This window comes from Xyrauchen texanus, chromosome 39 (assembly GCF_025860055.1).
Source record: "Xyrauchen texanus isolate HMW12.3.18 chromosome 39, RBS_HiC_50CHRs, whole genome shotgun sequence".
NCBI classification, from domain to species: domain Eukaryota; kingdom Metazoa; phylum Chordata; class Actinopteri; order Cypriniformes; family Catostomidae; genus Xyrauchen; species Xyrauchen texanus.
The window spans coordinates 25,166,722-25,191,190 of NC_068314.1; the positions used below are offsets into that span (position 1 = coordinate 25,166,722).

The following is a 24,469-nucleotide window of genomic DNA, read 5'->3' on the forward strand; positions in this document are numbered from 1 at the left end:
GTGTGTGTGTGTGTGTGTGTGTGTGTGTGTGTGTGTGTGTGTGTGTGTGTCTGGAAGAGCTCCAGGCGGGACTCATCTGCTTCATCAGACCAATATCAGCCCTTTGACAGAGCAAAAGGACAGCAACAAGCGGCCAAAACCCCAACAACACCCCTTACAGCTGAGCACCTCACCGTTATGGTCTTATACATGGTGATTTATTTATATTTAATCAGATGAACCATCATTTCAATCATACAAGATAATTGTGGGCAATTAGATTCAAAATATATATGCAAGAACTGCAGAAATCTATAAATAAAATACAAAAATCATTAAACAGACATAAGAAATAAAATTAAAGATTTTCATTTGTATGCACCAACATAACAATCCATAGTAATAAACAACAATCTCTTCCAACAAATATTTTGATAACACTTTACAATAATGTAATATTAGTTATCTTCCTTAGTTCCTTTCTTAGTATAGTTGGGGTACTCGAGTCACGAGTCCAATTTTAATGGACTCGGATGCATTTTTACTTGAACTTGACTCGGACTCGAGCCTTTCAGACTTGGCCCTTTGTGATGCAATGAAAAAAAACGTAACATAGGGTGACCATACGTCCTCTTCCCCACACATGTCCTATTTTTCAGACATAAAAAAAAAAAAAGCATCTGGCCGGGATTAAAAAATTGCCTCTAAATGTCCAGGATTTGGCTTTGTCATCATATTGATGTGCTCTCTACAGTTAGAACTACCATACATTCTGTGTATTTGATACTGCGCATCAATTTCACATCATGCATATGTCAATTGCAGAAAAGTCAGAAAATAGAATGAAGAACACAAGTGTTCACCTATTCATCCTAAATATATTGTGAAAATAACAAAACGTCAGCCCAAGGTGAGTTTGATCTTGACTTTAGGGAAGTAGGCTACACCTGGACACAGCAGGAGGACTGAAAAGTGTGAAGTGTAGAACTGTAGAATATAAATATTGTTTTAATGGTATTTGATCTTTTCTATTTTTATTTTATGTTGTTGTATTTAATTGTATGGCATTTATAAAATGTATTAAATGTATTAAACACTTTAAATACATTTAATTACATTAACTGTATTTCACCAATAGTTTTAGATAAAACTAAACTAAATTGAATGGACAAATTGAAAATGAAGTAGAAATAAAAAATGAAAATTTGAAATAAAAATTACTCTGGTTGTAATGACTAACACAGCTTTCATTTTCTTTAGTCTATGTTTGACTGGAGGGGAAAAGCAACAAATAATTAAAACAGAACGCAATAAGAAGTGTGTTGAAGGACAGTTTTGTCTTCATACACCTAAAGCATAAGATTTCATTCTGAAACCACTTTGAAATTTGTTTAGCAGGATACTAATTATTTTTTATTTGTTTTTTGCATTTATATTGACAGATTGTTTTTCTTAGTTGTGAAGTTTAAAAAAATGCTTAAAATATTGATGTTGAGTTTACGGTTACAATTTTAATTCAGATTCTTGAACAGATTCATTCGGACTCAACTTCGACTCGATTGTTTAAAAACTCAGGATTTGACTAAGGTGGACTCAAACCCAACACTATCAGTTAGTCTGAACTAACAATGAACAATTAATTTACAGCATGTATTAATATCGATTAATGTTCCCTCCAACAAAGTTGTGTATGCCAACAAAAGTTAATGCATAATAATTAACATGAACAACTGTATATTCATAAATTCTTTAAAAGATATTGTTCATTGTTATTGCATGACACCTATTGCATGTACTAATGTAAAGAATAGAACCTTAACATAAAGTGTTACCTATAGTTTTAGCTAAGACACTTTAATATATGTAAAATGACACAGGTGGACTCTTTTATTACCATTTTTGAGTAATGAAGCAAACAAATCAGAATTTTGATTTGATTCATTAAAACGGACTTTGAACTGATTCACTGGAATTTATCAGATGTACTAATTCAACACTGGCATTTATGACGGTCTTTGAAAATCTTGTTGTAAACTTAAAAGTGCATCCAGCCTAAATGAACAAATGGGGATATGCCTAAAACCAGCAGCATCATTCACACTACCTAAACAACATTATATGGACATACTGTACTTTTATTAAGTATCTGCACCATGGAAACCACCATTATATTGGGCTGCAGTGACATAATCTTGTCCATGGCATTGGTCTATTCTGCATCATTCTGACATAAACCATTTCTTGAAGCTTCTTATAATGAAAAGTTCCTAAGATTTCATGCATTCATTCCAAAAACTTTATCAACAACATAACAAGCCTTTCTGATGCGTAAAGTGCTCCGGAGTATTACCAGCACGTGAAATATCACCCACAATTCCAAAGACAGAACTAAATAACTATCAATAATCAGTGTTTCCTTCACAATTCTGTTTGTACAGTGGGGAGACTGTTCTTGAATCAGTATAACATTCATCATGCAGTTTGTTTTTATGTTTAACCAGTAAAAAACACAATAACAAATGTGTTGTATATTTATTGTCTTTATATTTTTTTTTGGTGGCAGCCAGTCTTCCTCTTATAATTCACACTGCTAACTCACAACTCATGTGCTGAACAGCAATGCAGGTAAAGTACAAACAATATCCACAGGATTACAAATAACTAATACACACCCTAATATGTGTGAAATTTAAAAAAAAATATGTATTGAAGTATATGGTTAACCAATATATATTTGCATATATGGACGTACAGGTAACTTAAATATCTGGGTGTCACTGCATTATATTATAAAATGTCAAACCAAGTGAGATCTATGGAGTCTGGACAGATAAATAAATAATATATATATATATATATATATATATATATATATATATATATATATATATATATATATTATTTATTTATGTATCTATCCAGACTCCATAAATTGTAAAGTATATATTTATATATTATATTTTACAATCTATGGAGTTTGTTTTTTCTCTATGGAGAAAAAATATACAATTGATTTTTAACTCAGACATTGAAATCACGTTATCATAGGAGAGGGTATTACCTTAGATTTTGAAAATATCCAGACAAAAGAAATTGTCACGTCATTGACCAAGTCCATAAATATTTGCTTGCTTATGTCCAAAGTTTGTTTGTATTTGTTTTAGATTCGTAGACATGATGTTATGGAAGGCAGTCTAAAAATCCTCATAAGGAAACTTGACAAAAAATGGAGTCTGTCTAGTCATTGACAGAATGGGCAGCAAGGCATTGATGTTTCAGACACAGCCCTTGACACCTGTTGGTTAAAGGCTATTGGAAAAATAGCTCTGAAAAAATTGTTATGACAAGATGTATCATTTGTTTACATTTATGCATTTAGCAGACACTTTTAATCTAATGCAATGACAGTTAGACAATTTTAAGTGTGACTTAATATAAGTAAAAAAAAAACGATGCACTGTATATGCATAGTTTGGTTCTACAGTTGATGACACACACATTTCAGAGATGAGCAGAAAAAGAGGACAGCAAGTGACTAACCAAGGCTGGGATGTTTCATCATTCATAAAACACATTCCTGGCACAAAGAAAGGGTCTCCTACCCAATCGTTTTTCTCAATACTTTATCTTTTTCACATTGCTCTCTCGAGCGCCAGCTAGCTGTTATCTGGCAAACATTGATAAATGAAGTAAAGATAAAGGGAAGAGGAGCTAATTAATATCGAGAGGAGCTTTGGTTTGCACGTCGATAAAGTGCCTTAAACGGCATCTAACTTTGGAGAGAGAGAGAGAGAGAGAGAGAGAGAGAGAGAGAGCAATAGAGAGACAGGGACAGATAACAAAGAGCTAGTCAAAGCTCTAAGGCATTGCGTGCTTCCATTAAACCATGTGCATAATGATCGCAGGAATAATTCGGAGGAGATAGCAGAGAGCTATCGCATCAGCATCTTACTCTGAGCTCTCCTGTGCGATGTACACACTTGTGTACGACCAGATCTGATCCATATGTATTGGACAGCAGTACACTCAGGAGTACAACAACAGAGCTTATCTGGTCAAGATCAGTGTAAAAAAGGGGGGAAAATAAAGAGACCCCAAGGAAAAACTTCATACACTGTGGTCAATAGCTAAACCAAATTAGACAAGAAAATATATAGAGTCAGAATTGCACTTAGTAAACAAAATGTAACCTATGGACAGAGCGATTTCAAGGAAAAATCAAAGTAAGTGGTATATGTAAACAAATGCTGCTAGGAACTTTTAGAAGGGGGCTTAAAACCAATATGGTCCCAAGGTCTTTTTTTTTGTTTGTTTGTGTATGTATGTAGTCAATCATCATCAAATCTACACAAGCAGAGAACCATTTGTGTATTTCATCACATTGACTATGGAAATAACCCCCTATGTTTGACAACCAGAAAGTGTGCAGATTCATTTTATCTTATTTTTATATAGTATGTCTACTGTTTTAGCATTATAAAGGTGCTATATGTAATATTCTTACTGTCCTAATTCATAATTGTTACATAATATGTCATAAGAGAATTAGAAAGCATGCCAAGTTGAATTACAAGCTTCTCCGATAACAATGCTACAGCCAGTATATTCAACATTGAAGTTTCCATTCCGGGACGGAATTTCTGTTTATATTTGGCCTGTATGATCCTGTCCACTGCCAACTTACCAATAGTATTTCCACACCGCCAGGATGCCATATTTGAATAAGCTTGCAAGTAAACAACACTGCATGCTGAGGTCATTGGAAGCCAGCAAACAAACTAGATCAGAGATAACAGATTCTACCCAACCTAAAAAGCCTTGCCATCTGTCTAAAACCACCAAGACCAGAGGCGTAGTAAAACAAGAATAAATATTGGAGATGCCTTAGGAAGATGGAGACAGCTTAAAGCACATAAATCCTTTAAAACGGAGTTGGATAATGTGCTTGTCAACATTCTGGCAAGACGCATGAGCTTAGAGTCTGGGGCGGGGCAGACAACTCTCCAATATTTTGAATTTGGTCTGCAGTACCCATTTCAAATGCTAGTTGTCCATTTACATATAGCACCTTTAAACATACTTATATTTGTGAAATAGTTGGCTTGCAAAGTGTTCTTGTACCATCTTTCTTTCAAGTTTGATATTATGTGATGTAATGCAGGGGCATTCATACCTTGTTAAGCGTGAATGTTAAAGAAAATAAATGGAAACCTCATGCATCTCTAGAGAAACCAAGTGCAGCATCTAAAACTAGCTCAGTGTTTGGCTGTATGGTTCTTGTCTGAGTGCATAAAGGAACAGGAAGACTATTTGCCTTTTATAGCCCAAACTGTCCATCAAAATTCACTTGGGGTTGCATTTATGCTCAATTTTATGACATGCCCTCATGCATGGAGTGTGTGGACACCAGAAAACACAGTCTGTATGTGTTTGAGTATAATTTAAGCTCAAAGTAAAGGTAATTCAATAATAAGTGAGCAATTTAGGATACATCACACACACACACACGTTGGTCTACCTATCATTATGTGGACTTTCTTTTTCCATTTTTATACTGCACGAACTATAGATTCTATCCCCTAAACCTAACCCACACCTAACACAACCCCTAAAACGAACCCTCACAAAAAACTTTTTTTTTTTTTTTTTAAATAAAACTTTGTTTAATATGTTTTTAAGCTATTTAAATTATGGGGACACTAGAAATGTCCTCATAAACCACATTTATAGCATAATACCCTTGTAATTACCAGTTTGTAACCCCAAATAAATGTCCTCGTAAACCAAAAACTCTACATGACAACTCCAGTAAAATACTAAAAGTTTTAGCCAAGACAATGTTTTCTTTTTAAAGGGATAGTTCACACAAAAATGAAAATTCTGTCATCATTTACTCACCCACATGCCATCACAGATGTGTATGAAAATCTTTTTAAGATGTTTCAAAGAATATCCCAGCTCTGTAGGTAAATACAATGCAAGTGAATGGCCGCAGGACTCTAAAGTTCCAAATATCACATAAAAGCACAATAAAAGTAATCCATATGACTCAAATCCATAATCCAATCCATAAACTAATCCATACGAAGCGATAAAACCGTTTTGGGTGAGAACGGACCAAAATGTAATATCCTTTCTTCCTAAAAATCTTGACACCAGCCTCCTTGGCGATTGTGATTACAAGCTCAGTTACACTTCCTGTAGCGCCATCTAGAGCTCTGCGCATAGGTCAAGCACTTGGAAATGTAATCAACCTTGAAATCATGATCATGCCTACAGCCTGCAATAGCAAGATGTACAGTGAAAATTGTAGTTATATTTTGGTCTGTTCTCACTCAAAACTGATTGGATGACTTTGATTTAACCACTCGAGTCTTATGGATAACTTTTATGATGCCTTTATGTGATATATGGACCTTCAGAGTTCTGGCCAACATTCAATTGCATTGCTAGGACCAACAGAGCTTAAATATTCATCTAAAATATTTACTTGAGTTCTGCAGAAGAAAGAATGTCATACACGTCTGCAATGGCATGTGGGTGAGTAAATGATGAGAGAATATTCATTTTTGGATGAACTATTTCTTTAAAGAAAAATACCTATTTACACCAAAGCAAGAAAAACATGATTTAAAATTTATTTTAAAAAATATTATTCTGTGATGACTCATCATCAAGGATCATCAAATAAATTGAAAAGAAAAAGACTACTTTATGGCATCCAGCCCTTAACATTTCTGTCTGAACAAAAACAATATGACACATTGTAAGCGAATCATCAATTGCATCAGTGAAGAGCCTCTTCCATTGATGTCTTGAATTAGTGAAAACCTGGCAAATGGATGCACTTTCACTAATTGCACATACTGTATAGTCTTGTGCAAGGACTCTCGGAAAAAGATCACAGGCCCCGTTCAATAAAGTAAAACTAATATCAAAAGCAAAAATGTATGCAGAATAGACAATTTATTAGACACCGACCAAACAGGATACAACAACACAGATATTAATTTAATTTATGAGAGCATTCACTTTGTTGTTATAATTCAGGCTAACTAAAAGGGATATTGGTATCTCTGCATATACAGATGCTAATAAAGATCAAAGCCACTGTGACGTGTTTGTAACCTGGACGTCACTCCGTTGTAACATCATATGTAGTGCAGTGGGAATTAACACAAATACTTTGTTACTGTACTTAAGTAATTATTTAATACTTGTATTTTATTTGAGTGTACATATTTCTTTATACTTTTACTTTACTCCATTTTGAAGAGAAAAATGTATACTCTTACTCCGATAAATTTCTCTAGACACTTTTGTTACTTTTGCGACTGAACCCCGCAAACGATAACATAGCTTTAAGTGTAAATCGCATGCAGATTGGCGTTAGTGATATCTGATTCGTGAAAGAATCTTTGAGTCAAATCTTTTGAATTTGATTCAATTGAACCGATCAAATCTATTCAAAAATTGGTCTGAATTAATTTAGCAAATTGCAAATCTGAATCAAAATCACAAGGGAAGCACGCACTAGCCAATGTGTGTTGTGTCTGTCACCACTGGGGAAGACAAGAAACCACTCATGTCAATTTAAATCTGTTTTTTGTTAAATTAATTTGATACGTTTAGGCTTAAACATTATGAAAGCTGTGAAATAATGTGCTATCAGTCTCCCGCCTTTCCAGGAGACCTGTTCATATGAAAGTCAATCAAATGCCTTTCTATGGAGCTAAATAAAAGACAAAAAGATTTTAATTTGAATTTTGTGAATTTGAATTTAAGACATTTAACACAATTGGAGAAATTAAAAGTAAATATTCAGATTATAAAATTACAGCTGAAGAAATTCAATATTTTAAAATTCAATACGCAGAGATTCAGATCTTACAGAAAGTAGGCTAGAGGTCAAAAATAGAGGGAGAAGTCGAACTGAGCATATTGGCCAATCACAGAGCTACAATGGCAACTCCAGCATTTACAGAGAAAACTTTTAAAATATATCAAATACCTTTGACAAGCATTGAACCATTTCAATGAATTATCATTGACACCTGCAGATAGAGTCCAGACATCAAGTCTAAACAAGTTTTCTTCCACTGTAGATCAGAAAGTAACTTGCAATACAGATGTGACTAATGTGGATATGAGCAAAAATTTTGTGAATTTTTGGATTATTATTTTAGCATTTCTGTTCAGTGGTACATTCACTTTCAACTCATGCACTGCAAAGTTTCTGGATATAATTGGCAAATGACAATTGATCTTTGTTTTGTGAAAGCACTAACATAAGCACTTTATAGTTCAAATAACAAAGAACAACATACAGATGTTAGGTAAAAACATACATGAAAGTATAAGGGAAAGTGTGTATTTTAGGTGCTGTGACAAGTCAGCATTTCTTCAAAGCTTTTAATGATCTTAATTACCTTTCTATGGAATGATATTCCGGACATTATTCAAAAGGAATTGCAAATTGTATTTGCAATTGCGTTTTCAATTTGTGGACGCATAAAATGTGACATAATCCAAACGCAATTGCAAATCGCGCATTACGGTTTGCATTTTCAGTTTAGCTGAACGCACAGTGACTGCCAGATTTCAAATGGAAAAGCAAAGTCCGCTTTGCAACTGTGTTTCCCATATCTTACGAGTTTTGGCCCTGTCATATTTAAATAGCAATTTCAATTACCATGTCTGCTTTTTCACTTTCTCAGCGTCAGTATGTAGCCAGCCAAAACTCAAATGAAATACTAATTTTTTTATTATTTTTTTATTGCAATATTAACAAACAGAACAAGACGATACATACAAGAAATATAAACAATCTTTCAAAACAAAAGAGAAATTATGGTTCAGAATACATTAAGAGAGGAAATGTGAAAGAAATTTAAATATATTCAACAATAGTCTAAAAAGAAAAGAGAGTAAGAGAAGAAAGAAAAAAAAAGAAGAAGAGGGCACAAAAGAAAAAAACATTAAGAGAGAATATTAAACATGGCACTAATTCTGGATGTTTTCATTGCTTTCTTGTTAACAGAAGTTGAAATTGTATTTAAATACATCTTCAATTCTTCTTTGAAAAAGCTAAAGTGGGGTTTACTTTTCATATATTTACATTTATGGATATGAAACTTTCCAATATATAAAAGAAGGTTTATACAAAAACATGCATTAATTAGATTCTTGTCTTTAACATAAAATCCAAAAAGAATGTGTCTATATGATAAAGAAAAGTTACATAAAACCTTTTGGACAATCAGAGCATCAATATTGTTCCAGAAAGACAGAGTAAAAGACATTCCCAAAACAAATGATCAACAGTTTCAGAGGAGGCTTCACAAAAAGAGCAGGAAGTATCAATATCATTTCTAAATTTCTTTAAAAAAGTATTTAACTGGATAAAATCTATGAACAATTTTATAGGATATTTCTTTAACTTTATTAGTTAGAAAGAATTTCTGAGGATGTGACCAAACATATGACCATTTAATATCATCAAAAAGGTTATTCCAATAAGAAATGGAGGAAGGAATTGAAGTAACAGGGTCCAAAAATAATGACCTAATTTTATAATTGGATTTATGTATTGAAAAACAAATAGAACCAACCACAGTAGATTCAGGGCTAGGGGAGAAACAGAAGTCACTGTAGCACTATTATTGTTTCTAAACAGCATACAGATTTCCAAAGAGATGGCCTTGAAAACTATATTAAATTCTTTACTAGATACTGGGAATTGGTATCCTGAAACAAAATCAGAATAATTAAATAAATTACCTTCACTATCAAATAGCTGGTTTACTAATATCACCCCATTATTGAACCAGTTTTCAAGAAATAAAGATTTCCTCTTATGAAGAATATTACAGTTGTTCCAAATTAAAAAATTGTGTGGCGAGAAATTATGCTTGTAAATAAGTTTCCAAGCCATAAGCATCTGCTGATGATAATTGGAAAGTTTGACAGGAAGTTTACTAATTGAATAATTGCACATTAAAAGAAAATGTATACCTCCTAACTGAGAAAAAATATATCTTGGGATTATACTCCAAATAGAAGATTGATTGTGAAGGAAACGTTTAAGCCAATTAATTTTCAAGGTATTGTTAAGAGAATCAAAATCAATGAAATTTAAGCCACCTTTATTATAAGAATTCAAAATAACTGATTTTCTAATACTCAAATGGAATACTAATTCCCTTAGTATTTCCATTTCGATGCCTTACACAGAAACCTGTCAATCAGGGTCAAGGGTGGGATTATGCTATGGGGCGTGTTTGTCTTGGGAAGTGACGTCACTCACAGTCGACGGTCAAGAGGTGATGCCCTGAACAGACGCCGGTTTATCAAATCAAATCAAATCACTTTATTGTCACACTACCATGTACACAAGTGCAACAGTAGGTGAAATTCTTGTGTGCAGTTCCGAGCAACATAGCAGTCATGACAGTGACGAGACATATACCAATTACAATAAACAACATACTTACACAACACAATTTACATATCAAATGTACACATACTTACACAACACAATAATTATATACAATGTACAGTAAACAATACACACAATATACAATACAATAGCAGTATATGAAATATATATATATATATATATATATATATATATATATATATATATATATATATACTATCTATGAAGTAGTATATTGAGGAGAATATGTTGACAGTCCAGTGTGAGATTATAGATGAATAAAGTGCAGTGCTAATTATTGATCCTGATAGACTGTGAGTGATGTCACTTCCCAAGACAAACACGCCCCATAGCATAATCCCACCCTTGACCCTGATTGACAGGTTTCTGTGTAAGGCATCGGAAATGGAAATACTAAGGGAATTAGTATTCCATTTGAGTTTTGGCTGGCTACATACGCGACGCTGAGAAAGTGAAAAAGCAGACGTGGTAATTGAAATTGCTATTTAAATATGACAGGGCCAAAACTCGTAAGATATGGGAAACACAGTTGCAAACGGACTTTGCTTTTCCATTTGAAATTTGGCAGTCACTGTGCGTTCGCTTAAACGAAAATGCAAACCGTAATGCGTGATTTGCAATTGCGTTTGGATTATGTCACATTTTATGCGTCCACAAATTGAAAACGCAATTGCAAATACAATTTGCAATTCCTTTTGAGTAATGTCCGGAATATCATTCCATACCTTTCATCTTTTTTCTAGAAGTGTAAATAAACTATTGTCCTAGTTAATATGTGGTTGTGGAAAGAACAAGTATACTAATAATATATTATATATGCATATATAGTTATACAAGATCATAAAATGATGTTTAAAATAGTTAGATGAAGAAAGTGTCACACTGCAGGACACTTATGACAAAGCTTAAAAATGTCAATAACGCAAATGTTTATTAAAACAAATAAATAAATAAATAAATTGGCCAGAGTATGTACATACATAAATATACAAATATACATGCATGTAAAAATAAATAAATAACAAACAAAGTGTAAAGTGTAGATCTTTGCAGATATTTTGCAGACTGATTGCTCATATTTACACTATGTGAGTTTGTTTCATCTCGTCAGTGTTTTAATTCCTTCCCCAGATTATTCTTGAGAAAAAGTGAAAAGCACTATGCTTTGAAAAGCATTGTTTCTGCTATTCTTTAAACATAGTACGTCTCAAAGACTCAAATAGCTACAAAGTAATATTTTTATTTTCAGCATTTTTATCAGTTGTGAGCAATATTCAGCAAGTCGCACTTCAGCTCCCTGCACTACGAATAAATTATGCAAATGACTATGTACTGCTCATAGATTTACTGTTTGCAGATTTTATATATGCTGCTGATTTTGAATTTGTTGTAAATTGCAGTGATTTGTCATTTTGTGATTATTCACAGCTCCTCTTAGACTTAATATGTTGTCTCTGGTTGTCACCATTATTGTGATTTGTATGTCAAATAATGAGTTCCATGCGAGGTACAGAGTTAATGCGCACATGGGGATATGCGCTAGGAAGTGTAAGAAATTTCTAAATAAAGGTAATTTCAGAATTTCAAAATAAAAGCCATTTTAATGGTTTTTGTGGAATATTCACTCTGAAATTGGGTCAACACGTGCATGTTGGATCTCAAGGCAGCCGCCTATATTGCCTGTAGGACGGGTCAGTACTTGCACAGCAATGGGCTGGCCCACCGGCAAAACACCCAGTGCTCCCGATGGCCAGTTCACCCCTGGCCTCATTCGGAAAAACTAAATGCAGGATTTGCATTTCTGAGCACATTTTCTGCATCCCAAATTAGCATAACAGCTCACAAATACTTCTTTTTTTTTGTTGAAATTCCTTATGCGAAGAGCACTTTGAAAACAAAATAAGCATACTCTAGAGACCACATGCAAGCGAGGCAATGGTGATAGCAGCTTGTGTGCTTCTTACTTGCTAGCACATCAGAAAGAACTGCGTTATCATCCATCATACTCTTGGGAGGGGAAAGTTTTGAAACAAATGTTGAGACAACTGAAAATGCTAAAGAAACAAAAAAACTATTAAATAATTCTCATGATTTGTCTATTTTCGGTACTAACAAGGTTGACATGATTACTAGGGATTCAAGTAATTATATAATAGGAAAACGTTTTTGTGAATCAGGATTATGCATATAACATCATTTCCTAACCAGCTGCGATGCAACAAGCTTCCAACAACTAATTTCCATGTGCACTCTAAGTGAAACATGCATTCAGAAAAAAAAACAATTTCATTAAATGACATCACTGTGGTGACATTTAAAAAAAATGACATTACATGGTTTATTACACATATCGCAACAGTTCTGAGGTGAAATATCCACCGAGTGGCACTAAAAGCAATTAAAATGTAATGCTTTGTCGATTTTTAAATATATATGTTCAGATTTTACTTGAGTTGTGTACTGACGAAAGAGAACTTGAGTGCCTCAATCCTTTTACAGAATAAGAAGCTGGCGATTAAGAAGCTGGATTCAGACTTGTCTTTTACAGAATGTTGTGTCTCGTTAGTGCACGCCCTAAAGGAAATTGACCTTATTTGCCTGCTGTGGGTCCGGATCTGTCGTGACCGTGCTGTCACAATCGCTTTGACATTGCATTTAACGATGCCATCTCTGACTTGGGTTAAACTTTTCTCCAGACTGTTTTCATAACATTCTCCATCTTATAGCAGACCAGTAACATGCCAGTTGGACATCTGTTAGAAGGCAAAGGCGCAGCAAAACTTGAGTTTGTAGATTTGAATGAGAACTTGTACAATAAATATTTTTACAAGCTAGTCACTACACATTATACAAGAAAAAGTTTCTTTTCGCTTCGTTCGGTGTATTTTGTATCAAAATACCCAGGCACCCCATTTTTATTTCATGTCTCTTTTAAAATCCTTTCTGTTATTCACAGTCAGTTGGTGATCAAAAAGATAAAATACAAATTATTTCTAATCATAAATTGCATGGATGAGGGAAACACCACCATGAAACTTCTCTCTCATTAATGTGCGCTGCGTTCATTCAACTGTAAACACTTGCTCAAGGAGCTGTTCTCTTAAAGAGACAGTACCAATTTAGTGCTTGTTATACATATCAATGTAAACTCAATGGCAAAAGTGCATACAACAAACTTGTGATTTGATATTTTAGAAAATATAGTAAATGTAATAAATGTGTAAATCATACACCGCAAAAGATGTTAACGTCAGAAAACACTGTAAATATTAATAGACTTGTGCGGCATCTATGCAAGGTTTTTTTTTTAATTTGCATATTAGTTTTGACATAGTAGCACTTCAATTATTATTTTAGTAATATAATTACTAACTATATTTTCATTAGGTTCCAACCTTGTGAATATTTAGTTAAAAATGTGTATGCAATGTCATACTGTGACAACAGCTTGTATCAGTATTAATGCAATTTCATGACATCATATAAATTGACAGAATGTGACATTTTTAAATGTGTACACAAGCTAAAATGTGATTACAACTATCAAAAGCGAAAACAAAATGTAAAATCTCGCAAACTATATTGCGTGAAATTATATATATGAAAACTTAAGTCGTTTTGGATAAAAGCGTCTGCCAAATGCATAAATGCATAAATGTAAATGTATATTATATATATGCCACTGATCATTACAGATCAAAACAGACATCGTCTTGTTGAGGCTAATGTTTAATTAAGGCTATACTATTTTATCAGGCTAGCTACAACAATATGCATGTTTTTTTTTTTTGTTTTTTTTTCTGGATAGCAAGCCAGTTGCTAATATATAGCTAGGCACTAGCTACAAATTTAATAACCCCAAGTTCACACACACTGTAGGCAACATACGATTGAGTTGTGTTCTAACTTGAAATTAATACTGAAATCATCATTGTCACATCGCCTTTATTAATTACAGGACTTACGTGTTAACTGATTACAACTGTATTTTAGTGGTTACTACGAAACATTACTGTGCAACTAGCGGAGTTTTAGCAAACTACTCTTCAGCCACTTGAAAGCAACCTACACATTATCTGCAAATGGCAACAAGAGTTCACTTTCATGTCTTCTTAACTATCACTTTGCTAGTTGTCTCTAAGAGATATATATATTATAGTATATATATAGTTGCATTACGCTTATATGTTTTCAAAAGTCTGGTGAGTAAAAATAAAAATGTACTAGCCAATGGCGATTCTTTCTCCAACATGTCCATAGAGGGTTACTTTATTGTATCGTGACTGGTTAGGACACGGTGTAAGTCTGTGGACATCATATAAATTCAGCAAATGTGCAAAGGTGGTTGATTATTGTTTGCTTATGTATCCTTCTCTGCTCTACAAGCTGCTGTGGCATGTACACAAAATAAATGTGTCTCCTGCCAGTGAGACATTGTTCTATCAGTCAGCATTAACAGTCTAAGAGCAGGGTCAGAAGGTCTGGCGATGTGGGCCTCCGCTGAGCATGGTCCGGGGCCAGACAGCCAGACGCAGGGGAAATGAGCTCCATTACTGAGGAGGCCATGTTTGGGCTGGGAGATTGGGCTGGCGCTTATTGCCTGTGTTTCCAACAAATGGGAAATGTGATTCCCCCAGGCCTGAGACAGCCGAGAAGTGACGACTGATCATTATACTCTAACATCACCAGCACAATAGAGATGACAAGGGCACAAAGGCCCCAGAGGAGACAAATGATGGAGTATGTGCAAGGTATGAGAATGAGTATATTTGTGTATTTATACTCATAGATAAAGACCAGAGCTGTGTTTAATGTTCGGTAGACAGTGGCACAGACAGTAATGATGAGAGGAGGAAGATGGGCTTCTCATCCCAAAACGTTACCCTCTCTCGCTTTTTCCATCCCTTTTTTCCAGGAGTGGTGGTGGCATGGTGGGCTAAAGCACATAACTGGTAATCAGAAGGTTGCTGGTTCGATCCCCACAGCCACCACCATTGTGTCCTTGAGTAAGGCACTTAACTCCAGGTTGCTCCCTGTAATAAGTGCACTGTATGTCGCTTTGGATAAAAAGCATCTGCCAAATGCATAAATGTAAATGTTTTTACTCACATACTAGCATGCCCCCTTAAAGTACTCCTGCTCAAGTCCCAGGCCATAAAGACAGAAAAATCCAATAACAGTTTGCAAATATAAGCAGAAGTATTTACTTGAAAGAAGTAAAGAAGAAAGAAAATAAGGGTGCATGAAATCCAATACTTTCATAACACGTTCTGAATTTTGTGTAGTTTTAAGAACCGGTTCCATTAAAAAAAAAATTAAATACCAAATTATTTTCAATTTAGCTCCATTATCTGTTCTCAAACCTGCATTTGTCCGCCAATTCGTACGGGACACCATGCTAAAATACTATGACAGCATTTCCTTCACTACCATTCAGTGTCACTCCAATTGAATAAGCAGCATGAAACACACAATGCAACCAGTGTAGTCAGATTCACGGATAAATTACTATGAGTCTTTTTCTTGAATCTACACCACAAAAGATACAGCACAACCTCCAAACTAATGACTCTTATAAATAAGTTATTTTTAGGGAATTAAAAATGTAGTTCTTAGTTTGCTTGTCCGACTCTAAATGAACCAAGACCTGTTAATGTGATATGTTTACCCAAGGCTTGTGAGACTTACACCAGAGTAATTACTAGATGGTTGTTGATGTGACAACAGGGGTGTAACGATTCATTTGTTTTCTTGATGCATTGATTAATTATCCTGAAGATCTACATGCATCGATCTTGAAATATCGAGTTGCGAATCATTAGTGTTGGTCAATAACTGATTAGTGTTGGTCAAAAACCGTACTCTTGTCTCGAGTAAAACTCATTGTCTGCATCTGAAAACTGGAAAATGCTGCCTCCATTACAGAGGTAGGATGAAAATAAGGTGCTTCTCTGCTGTTCTGAGACCGGTCTCTTTAAGAGTTCCATTCATTCAAAAATGTTATTGGATAAGCCATAAACTGATTAGGCAGCAAGTCAGATGCCTACATTTTTGGATGCAGCCATTGCATGGCCACTACTGAAATAAAATCCTTTGTTGGGGGGGAAACAGCTGTTTATAAGATAAATAATGCCATTTTACTGGTATCTTTGTTTAGCTGGGGACTTGGCATGCAGAAGTTGAAGTAATCTAGTTGATATGGCTTTTCTCTTTTTCTTATTTGTACGAGGCCTTGAGGAAACTGAATGTAGTCATATGTTGTTATTTTAATATTGAATATTTGGATCATTTTACTGATTCAAGGTTGACCCATGGCCATGGAAAACCTGTACATTTTAAACTCGTGTTTTCCAGACCAGGAAAAGTCATACAAATATCATGGATTTTTTTTTTAATAGTTAAATATGGAATAAAGAAGCCTGCATGTATGTGTATTTAATGTGTTTTCTTTCAAGCAGCTTTTGATGCAATAATACAAATAATCATACTTATTTTTTGTGTAAATGCACCTCTTGTTAAAATATTTAGAATTTAAGTCAATTCATCATTTGGTAACAAGCTGCTGAGGGGAGTAAATCCAATAAGAATTGCATTTCTTATTTCCAAGTATTTTTCCCTCAAAAGTACTAAAAGAATCTTTAATGGAACCAAAATCATTAAGAGGAATCAGAAATGTTAAATTCCTTACAATCCCCATTCCTAGTTATGTACAGAAGGTATCTCGGACATACTACATTCGCCATTTTGGCATTTGTCTTCGATTTAAAACATACAGTACTAATAACCGCAAAATTCAGGAGCATGAGCTTGGATTAGTACAGCAACACCAGCCTCAAAATGATTACGTGATAGTTATGGTTTTCATTGGCATATTGATTACATTCATTAACATTAGCTCAGCCTGCTGGCTAGCAATAAAAATGGAAACATTTTGCAGCGAGTTCATAAACTATTCAATCTGCCTTGTTTACTTGCATATTAAACAAGTAATCAGTAAAACTTAACCACGAGGAACAACTTTCTTGGTACTTGAAAATAGCCCACTTAAAAGTTCTACCCCAACTTTTGGAATCTGATGACTACTCGGCTCCAGTAGTTTGATGAGTTATTAAATTGAATAGACTTCAATTTATGTAATCAACATGAAATATTTCCTTGCACACAAATACAGAAACTTTGCACTGGAGCAGTTTGACCAACAGAACTGACACAAAAACATTTGTTTTAGATTTACCTAGCAGCCATAAGCTCTTGCACTGGTTCCTCTAGTTAACCTCGAATACACATCATACAACCCTTTGCTCCAGCCTTCACTACAGAGGGCAGGTTAAAACCCCACCAGTCACAATTACCCAGCCAAGCACCTTCATCAAACAACTGATGCCTAGGAGCACGAATGACATGGCACTGCCCTAATTCACTCCCATTCCAAACTACACTCTATAAGCACCAAATAGCCATGAGCAAAAACATCTATCCATCCACATCTAAGAGTGGAAGGAGGGGAGTATAATAGCGTTGTTTAGCTGTTGCCATTTGGATTCGACTAGCAGGTGCTATTGGCTTTTTGTAAAACCGTGGTAAATGTGAAATGTTTTATTCATGTTCTGTGAAAAAACTTTGCAATGCGGAGTGTGTAGTGCGTGTAGAGCCCAAAGTAAAGAGTTCTCCGGCTTTCTTTTTCCAGATTTCTCTGTCGTAATAAATGGAGGCCTGAACAATAGCTAATGAGTTGAGGAGATGGACATATGTAATCCAAGTGTTACAAAATGTGTCCACTCAGACACACATTTATCTGGTACTGCCTTCATCCATCTTTCTACCCATTAGAAATGGAAAGAAAAATAGTTGGGCTTTTTCAAAAGAAATGCCATTAGTGGATTCATAGGGTTAATAGGATGTGCTCCATGTCCTATGAAAAAAGAGATAAAAAGATGGAGAGAGGGAGACAGTTAAAGAGTGCCTCTTCCTTTGAACTATCAACAGGTGAGTGAGAATACAATAACTACTGTATATCAATGGAGTGCATTTATACATTGCATTTGGCTCCCTGGATAATCAAAAGAAAGTTTTTAATCATCTGACTGTATATCAACTTAAACTCTCCATATGTCGATTTCAAATCCCTCAATCTTACAACATTGCAATTCTAGCTATACACAGGGCAGTGGTGGCTCAGCGGTTAAGGCTCTGGGTTACTGATCAGAAGGTCAGGGGTTCAAACCCCAACACCACCAAGACTCCACTGTGTGGTCCTTGAGAAAGGCCCTTGAACCTATCTGCTCCAGGGGCGCTGTATCATGGCTGACCCTGCACTCTGACCCCAGCTTAGCTGAGATATGTGAAAAATAAATAATTTCACCATGTATATGCAGAAATGTATGTATAATGTGTGACAACTGATCAATTTATTATTCTTTTTTATTATACTTTAAGTAAGGGGTGTACACCTCAGGGTTCGGTCTTTGGTCCATTTAAGTTTGTACTGGTTTATTTAGTAGTTTTTTAGATATGTGGGGGTGAGTTCATTCCAATAAATAATCAGTTAATAAAATTTTAATATTAAAATAATAATATTTAATATATACAAGGCATAATGTACATAATGTACATTCAATATCATAGAGTAACCCAGTTTGTGATAATGACCAGCTGACTGTATATTACCCTGCTTATTACATGGCTACTTCCCAAATAAATAAATAAATGGATGTGAAATACTGCCTTGAGTTCAAAATATTTATAAAGAAATATATAAATAAAGAGACCACAAAGTAATAATAAAGACATAAAACTAGCCCAGATAAGAAGGAAATACATTGCCTATGACAACTGTTACTAATTTAGAGGTCATACAAAGATTGTTGACCACATAATGCTGCAATTGACCAATCAGAATCAAGTATTCGAAAAAGCTGTGTTATAATATATTTGATGTAATTGGCATACTTACAAATATAATATTTCTCTAGTAACTGAATGAAAATTATTTGAACGAGGCAAGGGGGAAATAAAGTCCCACAACAAACAATTCAAACATTTCCAGGAGAAGTTAGAAGTGATGCAACTGCACATTTTATCCTGCCAGAGGATCTAATAATTAACATTTCCATTAATATTCCTTCCACAGAGCCTGGGTGTCTGTGAAAGCTCCTGTGAAATGCAAATCTTCAGAGTGGGAACTCAGAGACTGCAGGGGAAGGCCACCACTCTCTCCGAATAGAGCTCACAACATTTCAGGTACTCCATTGATGACAGGAGTACTGGATAGAAGGAGACTAGACACTAGACACTTTTCATTTGAAATACTACACACAATCTTTGGGTATTCTTTATGCATTCAAATTGTATGATTTAGGAATCAAATGGCAACAGAATATTGTAACATAACTTCTTTTTTATATATGTTGAGCGGCAAAAACGATGCACTAATGAATAGTTTCTTGCACATTTTAACTGTACGGACGGATACATAAATGGATGTATGGACTGGATGGATGCATGGATGGACAGACGGATACATGGATGGATGGATGAATGAATGGACGGACAGACGGATGGATAGACTGATAGACTAGACAGTAATCCCTATGCATTTTGTGTATTTGCATGAGAAAAATAGACGACTTTGACATTGAATTATTGGCCAAACCAAAGCACACTTTTAATCAGAACAATGCAAATATGTGTTGAACAATATGAATATACATAAGTGATGCAATCTTTAGACAAGAGCTTCCTTAAAATACTTCTTCTGAAATATTGCTGCTTCGGGATGCAAAACTCAGAAAGCAGGGTTCACTATAAAACTTTCACAACTCCTGTTTACTGACGTACAGTGTGCGAGATACAAGATGACTTCCGTGCCTCCTATTATTGTAAACAGAGTTCTGTGATGAAGATATCAGTATGTGTCCTGAATGCAAACAGCCAAAACCAAACATTCAGCCGAAACCAAATCAGGTACATATTGACGTGTGCTTACATCAAATGCAAACAAATTATTAGCATCGTGCCAAGAATTCCAGTGTGCTTCGGCAAAGGATCATTATCCGGTATGCAACTCCTCACAGCGCGTAAAAACTAGATGCAAAAGTATGTTGTGCTTCAGAGCAGAGCAAGTAATCAACACGAGGAGGATGGTAAGTGTGTGTGTCTAGGGGAGAAAAGTATTGGTGAAAAGATGAGTTATGAGGTGTGTGTCGGTATGTTTGCGATTTCATTGCTGAAAAGTGTGTGTGACTGTAGCGAAGATATTGATCAGAGCTCCAGCTCGTAATGATAGTAAAAAGAATTGGGTTCGGCCACAAGCCTATAGTCTTCTGTGGTGCTTTAGGTGTCAACAAAATCTCAGATGTAGGACATTTCAAAGGAGGAAGAAATGTATTGAGAACTATCTGTAATAAATGCACGGTAAAGAAGATGAACTTGAAATGCTTACCCTATCACTCCTAAAACAAATTCTTCTAATTTAACCTTTGGATGTCTTTAAAGGTAAAGTGTGCAATTTCTTTGTCACTAGCATCATCAAATGGAATTGCAAAAGAATTATGAATTTTTTTTAAACATTCTGACAGTCTGTAATTGGTTTGACAAACAGAAAGCCCAACCCCAAACTTACACACATCAGCTTTAATGTATTAGTAAAGTAACTATTTGCTAGGAGCATTTCTACCTTGGGATCAGCAGTGAGAAGTTTGAAGGCCGCATACACCTGGTTCTCCTTTACACCTCCACCCAGATCCAGGAAGTTGGCAGGCTTTCCGCCGTGCAGGTCGATAATGTCACACGTTGCCATAGCAAGACCAGCGCCATTGACTGTAGATATAAAAAAACATTTTTTATTACAAATTATATTGTCAACACAACAATTTCTAAATAATAATAATTGAAAATGAATTTCAGAACTTTGTAAGCTCCTCTTCTGCTTTAAAAACACACTTGGCATGAACAAGTTTGTATAAAACCTGATGATCCATGTCATACCAGCATGATTTCCATCTTGTGCGCTTAAACGGAAACAAGAATATCTGTCCTTTATTACAAAGGAATGAATGAAAATTAGCTTACATTTGATTAGTTACTAGAAATAATGCATAATCTTAGATATTTCTAATTTATTTCATGTCAACTTTTATTTGTTTTACATTTTTGAATCTCCTTAAAATTTATATTTATTTCCATGTTTATATTACATTTTAAATCCCAGATTTTCAAACTGGTCAAACAAGTCGTGGCGTGGACCCTACTACAGAATATCTACAGATATTCAAGAAAGACCAGTAGAATTAGCATTTAGTATAGTACTTTAGGATGTTCCCAAATGTTCCAGATTGTGGGGGACTCTAGGTACATTTTAAGAATCGGTCACTGAGAAACCCATATTGATTAACTACTAAAGCACATGCTGTCTTTGGTGGTAATGGCCCTGGCTGACTGGTTAGTAAATCACACCCAAACAGGCTCTCAAGCTATAGTTCACTGCTATCCAATGAAGTTAAACTGAGCTTGATTAAAAGTATTCAGAGTGTCAGGAACAGTTGTAGTATATGTTAGCCCTGTCTCTGTGAGCTGTAAGGCAGCCAACTAATTCAGTCATTTCCTGCTTATCCCACCTCTGCTGGCTCCACATATATCCCCTTATTCAGCTCCTCACTGCTGAGCTAACACCCTGGCATGGGCTCTGACACCCAATAAAGAGAAATTCAGCCGAACAGCTGTCGCTTTACTGCTTTACAAAGCTTTTAAGGTGCAAACTAACTGCCAATAAATTGTGCGTTTAAGTGTGTTTGTGTCTACATATCAAGGTCAGTTGGATTCACTTGTGCTCATCTTGTCTGAGGCTCTTTCTTGGAGATGTACTGTGAGAGCCATGATTTATAATGAGGGACCACTTAAACATGTAGACTAGCAATCATCTTGGTTGAGTCGTTTTCCGGAACATTCTTGCTCATTAGAGCCCATCCGTTCAGGCAGGTCCCTTACGGAGCTTTTATAGAGCTGATGGAAGAGTTGACTGGATTGGTGCCCATTTGGCAACACTTTCTCAGAATACTGTTGTTGCGACCAAAAACAGATCAAAAACTACTAAAAAGAGCAATTTCTAAAGCTGGATTTTAAATATCCCATGAGAAAAGAAAATGTTCTGAAACACTTTTTTGAAAAGCATCTCGTCCATCTGGTATGTAATTTGGGCCATTCAGGAATGCATGCAGTAATTTTCATGTCCCCATCATATAATGTCTTAATATACTGGATCAAAAAAGATGTATTTGAATAATTATATAATGTTTGGTTGTATTGGTAAGTTTGTCTCACTCTAAAACATTCAATCCTGCCTGAACTTGACCAGAGTATATTTTTGAAATTCTGGTATGCCCTTTTATAAAAATAGTTTCTTAAATCCCTTAAACAGAGCTCAAAAATGCACTGGATAACAGGAATACGCCATTTATAATCTTTCAATAACTAAATAGCAACAGAATATTGTATAAGAATCACTAAAACACACCAAAACAAGCTATGTTTCCATCCAGTCCGATGTACTTGAGGTCATATTTGGCTGCCTCTGTCTCCGTGGGGTCGCTCTCTGCAGTGTCGTCCATGGCGAACACAGCTTTCTGTCTGAACTCTGCATTGTCGTCAAAGTTGATTTTAGCATCAAAGCAAACAACTGTGAAAACAAAGCATAAAAAAGGTTACATTTCATTTAATCATATCCTGGCATAATAGTGATTAACTACAAAAATAGTGGTCTTTGCCCAGTAGTGTAATATTCAATTTATTTTAATTTTGTATATTTTATATAGGATCCAATGTTCAGTATTTCTACTTTGCAACTGGTTTCGATTCAAGATGTAGAATTGAATGTGAAACCTTATAATTGATTTGTTTGCATTTTTCTAAGTAATGAAGAACACACTCCTGAATAAAAAAGATACAATAAGATTAATGAGGACTAAATAGTATTGGCTTGTACCAACAAATATCAACAAACTGACATGAACAGGTTTTTACTTTCCCATAACATTTTATAGCACATAGGTATGCAAGCATCTAACAACTGAGCTATTCTAGAAAATCCAAGGGGTGCGTGTGACAAATTGGCTTTTGCAATTGCAAACCTAAGAATTTACATCGAGTGAAAGGGAGCTGCATTTCTGTTAACCTATTCAATACAGCTTTAAAAACATACTTTGGTAGTTATGACATGATATTTGTTAACACCATGTATACATCTATACTTTCTCATTTTATACAGGGCCAAATCCATGTATAATAAACAGCAGTACAGACACAGATGCTGAATCAGAGAATTAGCCAGGAATAGAGTTGTGGGTGGCTGCTGCTCTATGTGGCCGTATGTGACCAGACCCAGCACCTTTCTCATTAGTAGTGTTTTGTAGTCTCTCGCTGTCTCCTGAATTTACAGGGACCTGGCGCTCACTAACAAAGCTAATCTGTATAGAAAAGTACACAAAGTTCCTAAGCTGTTATCAATTTAAATTTTACACTGTTACTAGGTGAGTTTAGCTATTTTTGCAAGGAAGTATGGGCAAAGAGTATCTGATTGGACGAGAGACGTTCCATGAGCACTGATGGTCTGACACGATCAGCACTCCGATGCTTCACTGTGTGTGTATGTATCACTCAGCTTGTGATACATACACCAACTTTTAAATGACCAACTGGCATTTCCAAATCCTCATTCTAAAAAGTTCTACTTATCGCTGGTACCTCTTGTCCAGTGTGTGGATCATTTTCTGAAATCCCACTTTGCTAACGGTGCATCATGTCTCTTTATATCTTTGTGAAGACTTGCCATGTGGCGTGACACTCGCAAACACATCTGTAATTGTGCTTTGTTTTGTTTACTGGGCTTTTTAATGTAGTTTTAGTCAATGAAAACTGTTGACATTTTAGTCATATTTTAGTAACATTTAGTCATATTGATATTTTAGCCACTGAACACTAAACATTTTAGCCATAAGAGTATTATTGATAAGCATTTGTCAATCTTGTCTATCCAAA

General features: G+C 35.1%; 1 protein-coding gene across 2 annotated transcripts in view; it reads right to left on the bottom strand.

The window, feature by feature from the left end:
- The window catches only part of LOC127633039 (succinate--CoA ligase [GDP-forming] subunit beta, mitochondrial-like), a 161,020-nt gene that overhangs the window by 56,177 nt on the left and 80,374 nt on the right, over positions 1 to 24,469 (bottom strand). For both annotated transcript variants that reach the window (XM_052111902.1, XM_052111903.1), the window contains exons 9-10: positions 22,950 to 23,111; positions 21,114 to 21,256 (exon numbers count right to left, since the gene is read on the bottom strand). In XM_052111902.1, coding sequence (XP_051967862.1) covers positions 21,114 to 21,256; positions 22,950 to 23,111 — 305 coding nt within the window. The remainder of the gene's footprint in view (positions 1 to 21,113; positions 21,257 to 22,949; positions 23,112 to 24,469) is intronic.